The sequence below is a fragment of the Sinocyclocheilus grahami genome, unplaced genomic scaffold (genome assembly GCF_001515645.1).
Source record: "Sinocyclocheilus grahami isolate Dianchi unplaced genomic scaffold, SAMN03320097.WGS_v1.1 scaffold551.1, whole genome shotgun sequence".
Lineage (NCBI taxonomy): Eukaryota > Metazoa > Chordata > Actinopteri > Cypriniformes > Cyprinidae > Sinocyclocheilus > Sinocyclocheilus grahami.
Window position 1 is genome coordinate 6,465 of NW_015505730.1, and position 7,622 is coordinate 14,086.

At 36.9% G+C, this 7,622-nt stretch overlaps 1 protein-coding gene across 1 annotated transcript in view; it reads right to left on the minus strand.

The window, feature by feature from the left end:
• Positions 1 to 3,685: 3,685 nt before the first annotated feature.
• Positions 3,686 to 7,622, minus strand: part of oxtrb (oxytocin receptor b) — a 9,300-nt gene continuing 5,363 nt past the window's right edge. Inside the window, exon 3 of the mRNA XM_016238921.1 lies at positions 3,686 to 4,199. Within this exon, the coding sequence (XP_016094407.1) occupies positions 3,973 to 4,199 (227 nt within the window). The 3' untranslated portion in view covers positions 3,686 to 3,972. The remainder of the gene's footprint in view (positions 4,200 to 7,622) is intronic.

The window sequence follows — 7,622 nt, forward strand, 5'->3', positions numbered from 1 at the left end:
CACTAGGTGTCAGTGTGCATCCATTTGTATTCAGCGAGGTTTTTAGACAGTGCAGTACTATTGGGATTTTTTTTTAGATTGGAAATCATATATACTGTGACAGATTTATCATTTGGCTGAAGAGGCTAATATCTGTCAAACAATTTATAATATTGCTTAATCTGATTTTCGCAGTTAGCATTTTTTTAATCGAAGGAACTCCTTTCATTTAAACTTTTTGTACATTTGCATATTTATAATGAGGTTTTAATGTGCTTCTGTTCCCAGTTAGACGTTGAAGATATGACTGATGAGTCTGTATGAAGTGGTTGTATTAGAAAATTAATATTTAAAATTTGCCGTCTCTGTTCATGGACCAAACATAGGCTATTCCAAGACAGATTTTCATTTTGTCCAAATCCAAATGCGTGATCATGAGACCTGTTTCATTCCAGTTTTAATTGCATATTTGGCAACACCATTTCTTTTAACAATTGAAAAGATGTAGTATTCTTCAGTTCTTGAAAAACAAATGATTGGATTCATCCTGAGAATAATTGACTTATTTATGTGAGCTCACATCTTGGCATTGGTCATAAAGAAAACTTGGATGTCGTCTTTTCTGCTAGCCCTGTCTGGTTTTGTGTTCAAATTCAAAACCAATTACAAAAAAGCTATATCCTGTAAATAAATTCTCCACCTGCAATTGATCATGTTCATTCATATCCACAACCACAGTCTAATGCATTTGTTAGAACATAAAGATGTTTAATAAATAAGATTACATTCAAGTGAATCACAGCCTTATAGAGCTGCTGTGTGAACAATATTTACAGTATATTTCTACAAAATACTGATTAAGGAACACCGCTGGAACATCAAAACCACTGAAAAGTCACCAGAAAATGAAAATGTCCTCATCATATACTCACCCTCAAATCCAAATCAGTATAAGACTGTAGTCCAATGATATTTGTAAATTATAGTGTAAATACTTTTCAAAAATTTGGGGCCAGTAATTGTTTTAATTTAATTTAATTATGAATTATTTTTAATTATTTCATTTAAATTATTTAATTATAAATAAATGTAATTTTTTTTTCAAATTTGACAAGGATGCAATGAAGCTATAAAAAGTGACAGTAAAGAAATGTATAACGCTACAAAAGAGTTCTGTTTTAAATAAATGCTGTTCTTTTGATCTATCTAATCAGCAAAGAATCCTTTAAAAAATCATGGTTTCCACAAAAATATTAAGAACCCACAAGTGTTCTCAACACTGAACATAATAAGATTTTTTTATGGAAAATTGAATTAAGTATAAAAAAAAATAAAAAATGTAACACCATGTTAATTAGGAACTGGAACAAATTTTTAGCTGGTTAGACTTCCTTAAAATATTTAGTGTTTTTTCAAACACTATATGATGTCCATTTTCGTTTTAGAGGAAATTGCGAAGATGGTGTTTGCAACATTTAAAAGGGAATCACTGAAGAACACATAAACGCACTCTTTTGCTGTAAAGCTGTATTAAAACACTAGGTGTCAGTGTGCATCCATTTGTATTCAGCGAGGTTTTTAGACAGTGCAGTACTATTGGGATTTTTTTTTAGATTGGAAATCATATATACTGTGACAGATTTATCATTTGGCTGAAGAGGCTAATATCTGTCAAACAATTTATAATATTGCTTAATCTGATTTTCGCAGTTAGCATTTTTTTAATCGAAGGAACTCCTTTCATTTAAACTTTTTGTACATTTGCATATTTATAATGAGGTTTTAATGTGCTTCTGTTCCCAGTTAGACGTTGAAGATATGACTGATGAGTCTGTATGAAGTGGTTGTATTAGAAAATTAATATTTAAAATTTGCCGTCTCTGTTCATGGACCAAACATAGGCTATTCCAAGACAGATTTTCATTTTGTCCAAATCCAAATGCGTGATCATGAGACCTGTTTCATTCCAGTTTTAATTGCATATTTGGCAACACCATTTCTTTTAACAATTGAAAAGATGTAGTATTCTTCAGTTCTTGAAAAACAAATGATTGGATTCATCCTGAGAATAATTGACTTATTTATGTGAGCTCACATCTTGGCATTGGTCATAAAGAAAACTTGGATGTCGTCTTTTCTGCTAGCCCTGTCTGGTTTTGTGTTCAAATTCAAAACCAATTACAAAAAAGCTATATCCTGTAAATAAATTCTCCACCTGCAATTGATCATGTTCATTCATATCCACAACCACAGTCTAATGCATTTGTTAGAACATAAAGATGTTTAATAAATAAGATTACATTCAAGTGAATCACAGCCTTATAGAGCTGCTGTGTGAACAATATTTACAGTATATTTCTACAAAATACTGATTAAGGAACACCGCTGGAACATCAAAACCACTGAAAAGTCACCAGAAAATGAAAATGTCCTCATCATATACTCACCCTCAAATCCAAATCAGTATGACTTCTGGCTAACTAATCTCGGAGCTGCTCTTCTTCTATGAAGAAAGCACATTGTTGTCAGGCTTCATGAAAGCACCATAAAAATCCATTCAAGCACAACACTACAGGAAACTCAAAAGTCTTCTAAAGCCATGCAGTAGCTTTTAAGCTGTTATTTAATGTAACTCCTGTAGTCCCTGTGCATGGCTGCAAAAGAATATAACACCAAGTTATTCTTTAAAACCTTTAATCCCATTGATATGTGATCCTCAAATGGCGTGAAAATCAAATGGGTTTGGTTTGGAACAACACGAAAGTGAGTAAATTATCACACAATTTTCACTTTTGGTTGAACTGTTCCTGCTAAAAAAGAAAAGATTTATTGTCTCTCTCTCTCTCTCTCTCTCTCACACACACACACACACACAGAGAGAGAGAGAGAGACATTCACATACATTAAGAAAAAGTGCTAATTCTGAATTCTTTATATTTGTTTACTGTATAAAGTATGGTTCGTAACTTCATATGATACTAGGATAAAAGGTGCTGACTTGGCAAAAGTTAAGACATAGTCAACAGATCATGTGCTGTATTTTATTACAGTTTATTTATCTGATCTCCCTGTTAAAATTCTGAAATGACCAGGGGCTTTTTGGTTATTCAGATATTCACTATATTTGTCCTGAATGCTTGATCTGAAAACATAAAGCCTGAAATTATAACCGACTTTTTTAAAATCAGATTTCAAACTATTTGATGGAGTTTTAAAATTTGGCAGGAGAAACATAACTCACACAAGCATCATACAATCCTTATTTCTGTGAGGATTCTCCATCCATCATCCCTCCATTACCTCCACTTTTATTTATAGATACTTGAAACAGACTTCAGTTCATCCAACAACAACAAAAAATTTGCCATTGTGAGAAAATTTGTATTTTTTGCTTTTGTTTCAGACTAAGGAATTACAGAATGCAAGTTTGGAATGATGTGAGGGTGAATAAATTATATAAATAATATAATAAATACTTTAAAAGGAATAGTTCACCCAAAAATGAAAATTTGCACGAACTTTACTCTCCCTCAGACGATCAAAGATGTTGATGAGTGGACTGGAGTGGTGTGGATTATTGTGGATGTTTTTAGCTGTTTGGACTTTAATTCTGATGGCACCCATTCACCCATTGGTGAGCAAGTGACGTAATGCAAAATTTCTCCAAATCTATTCCAATGAAGAAACAAACTCATGTGCATCTTGGATGGTCTGAAGGTGAGTACATTTTCAGCAATTTTTTTCTTTTTGGGTGAACTGTTCCTTTAGGCTTACACATGTAAATGTCTCCCATGGCCCTACAGAGAATAAGCAGTTTGGAGAAGAGATGGATATAAATACCTCTTGTATCAAAGACAGCTACAGGTCAAGCATTACTTTTGTAAAGATACAGATCTTAAGTTGTAAAAATCATATGAAATGATTCCTTAGCTTATGTTATCTTATTGATCTGTCCATGACGGTAATATGAACTGCATGTATTCCAACTTTCTCTCATGTAGTAGAGGACTGCGTCACACTCTTCTGACTGCTGGTGCTCCTCATTGCACCCGTGCCTGAATGGCTCTTAGATCTCCATTGCCTCTTACAGCCGCAGTGTGATGCCATAAGACAGCGCTGCATGAGATCCCGGAACAGATGACCAGCGAAAAACATGTAGATCCAGGGGTTACAGCAGCTGTTGAGACTGGCCAGAAGCATCGCAATAATGAACGCCATAGCTATTAGAGACAAGACATAAAAAAGTTAGTGACATACAGAATATGTGACTATTAAACAATGATTATATATCTATGCACTGTCCACACTATGCCTAGATAGATAGATAGATAGATAGATAGATAGATAGATAGATAGATAGATAGATAGATAGATAGATAGATAGATAGATAGATAGATAGATAGATTGATTGATAGATAGAGGGTGCGAACTACGGGGGCGCTAGGGGGAGCTCGGCTCCCCTTAAAGGGGTCATATGATGCTGCTAGAAAGAACATTATTTTGTGTATTTGGTGTAATGAAATGTGTTTATGTGGTTTAAAGTAAAAAAAAACACATTATTTTCCACATACTGTACATTATTGTTTCTCCTCTATGCCCCGCCTTTCTGAAACGCGTCGATTTTTACAAAGCTCATCGGTCTGAAAAGCGAGGTGTGCTCTGATTGGCCAGCTATCCAGTGTGTTGTGATTGGCCGAAGACCTCAAGCGTGTGACTGAAATGTTACGCCCCTACCATATTGTGATGCCCTGTCCGGCCGGAGCGACGAGACAAAAACATTAAAACCCATTATAAACTAGGCATTTGTTGCATCCAGTGGGGACATAATTACGGATTATAATGACTTATACTGTCTTTTTACGCGTTGCGTGCATCGCGCCGCATAATCATAAAACCATGTCTGCATTTGTGATGGGAGAAATGACAAACAACAAGTGCTACTCTACACTGCCCAAAAAACTCGCGTTTGAATCGTCAGAGGCCGGCTTGAGTGAGCAGAGGCAGGCGGGCTTGAGAACGATGCGGCTTGCGGCAACCACATGTGACGACCCCAGGCTGGACTCTGCTTCGTCCACGTTGAAAGCCGATCCGGCGATCCACAGCGCAAAGTTGATGTATTTCCTCAGCGACCAGCACGGATCAGCTCCAGGCATGACGAAGCGGATATCGTCCTCTTTTGGAAGGCCAACCAAAGTAGTTTCGCTTTCACAACGAAACACAGCGCCTTCACGACATGGCGGCGGCGGCAACAACAATACTACAGCGAGAATAAAAGTTACGCCTTTTTTCTTTGCGTGAACATTTGGGCGGCGTTATGCAAATCTTCCCACATCATGACGTAGACATGTGGGGGCGTGTTAGAACGAGCCATTTTAGGTAGGCTTGGTTGACTCTTAACTTTTATAAAGAATATCTCTTTGGATTTGAGACTTTAGTCTTTGCAACTTTACAGCTCTTCTTTATGCACCAAGAGCTTGTAACACTCCAAAGAGAATGGAAAAATTGAAATCGCATCATATGACCCCTTAATAAGACATGGGCTCCCCTGAAAACGTGATTTGTGAAATTTTGGGGGTTCTCAAAAAATATTGACAATGTGTTATTTTGATGTGCAATTTCAGTTTTGTGTAATGGGATCATCGTGGATTATTAGGCTGTGTGTAAAATTCCAAAAATATCATTCATTCATGCATGACGGCGATTTAAACCTAATTCACTTCAATAAAGATAACTATACATGCTATTCTTGTCATGAGCATTCTGAGGGGGTGCTGCGGTGCAAATTCCACTCATGTTTAGTACATGTTAACTCAAAGATTCGTAGAAAAAATATAAACGTTGGAGGCCGTTGATCTGCTCGCGAAGTCCTTGAAATCCATTCTGCAGTTAGCATCATTTAGCCACCATGGCAAAAAGAACAAAAGGCAGTTTAATTAATTTTGGTTTTACTAAGAAATTGTGTAGTGATGACGTTAATAGCACAACCGATTCTGCAAGCCCTGTTAGCACACCTCTGGCCGGGGTGACAAAGCAAGAAGAAGCTGAAGAAATAAAGTCCTCTCTGGCTGAAGATGGTGGTGGTAACAGCTCGTCAGAGGCCGGTCATGATCCTAACAGGGATGGGCAGATCGATCCTTAAAGGGGTCATATGATGCGATTTCAAGTTTTCCTTTCTCTTTGGCGTGTTACAAGCTCTTGGTGCATAAAGAAGATCTGTAAAGTTTCAAAGACTAAAGTCTCAAATTCAAAGAGATATTCTTTATAAAAGTTAAGAGTCAACCAAGCCTACCTAAAACACCTCGTTCTAACACGCCCCCACATATCTACGTCACGATGTGGAAACATTAGCATAATGCCGCCCAAATGTGCACGCAAAGAAAGAAGGCGTGGTTTCAGGAACAGCAGTAGTGTTGATGCAGCCATGTCAGGGAGACGGTGTGTGTTTCAGTGTGAAAGAAAAAGCACTTTATTTGGCCTTCCGGAAGTAGATGCAATTAGGAATCATTGGTTAAGATTTATTTACAACAGAACAGCACAACCCAGATGTTCGAATTTGTGCAGCGCATTTTATGGACGACAGTTTTTTAACCTAGAAGAGTACAAGGCTGGCTGTGCACAAAGGCTATTTCTAAAAAAAGAAAAGAAAAAAAAGGGTAAATTCCGACTTTGCTATGACAATCTGGCGCTTCTGAATCAGCGACTGTAAGTATGTTTTGTTACTAGTTTAAGTATTTGCTTTTGACTGTTCAAATGCGGAGTTTTGCGCAACGCAGAGTAACGCGTCGTGTGTGTGTGTGTGTGTGTGTGAGGGGAACAGGGTCACATCGCAGGAGAGTGAACTGCCTGTCAGAAATCATAGCACGCAGCTGTCTTAACCACGGCTTGTGTACTGCATCATCACTGTGTCTGTCACGCGACTCTGTTGCCCTTTCGGGCTTGAACTGATGGTAAAACTAACGACATTATTAACTGTCTTGATATTTACTTTGAAAGCTGAAGAGATTCTGGTAAGGGGAGTTACATTTCCGACGTGGTGTTCAGCCAATCACAATGCACTGGGTCAGCAGGCCAATCAGAGCAGATTGCGCTTGTCAAAGGAGGGAGCTTTGTTGAAAACAACGTGTTTGAGAGAGGCAGGGCATAGAGGACCTACAATAATGTACAGTATTTGAAAAATAATTTTTTGATGTTTTTTGAACATTAAAGCATGTCAATAGCATTTAAAATAGCATCATATGACCCCTTTAAGTATCGATATTTTTTATATTGATGTTGTATCGAAAGGATCGATCCTCACATAAAAATATCGATTCTAAAGTGCATTTTTTAACCATTAATTTTATTTATTTATCAAGAAATTCGGTGCATAAAAAAGCTTTTAAGTATATTAGCGAATAATTGTGTTGGATAAAACCATTTCTCCAGCTCATCGGAACACACGCAAATGCTGAAAGACAGAACCAATCAATCACAGACTGCATTCGCTGCTGACGCATGGCTCAGAGTGCTTGTTCAAATAGGGCTGCGTTTCCCAAAAGCATCAGAAGCATAAGTAGATCTTAAGAAACCATTGCCACATTATTACATTAGCCTACATAACATTGTTACTATATATAAAATTAATTCTGAAAAATGCATCACG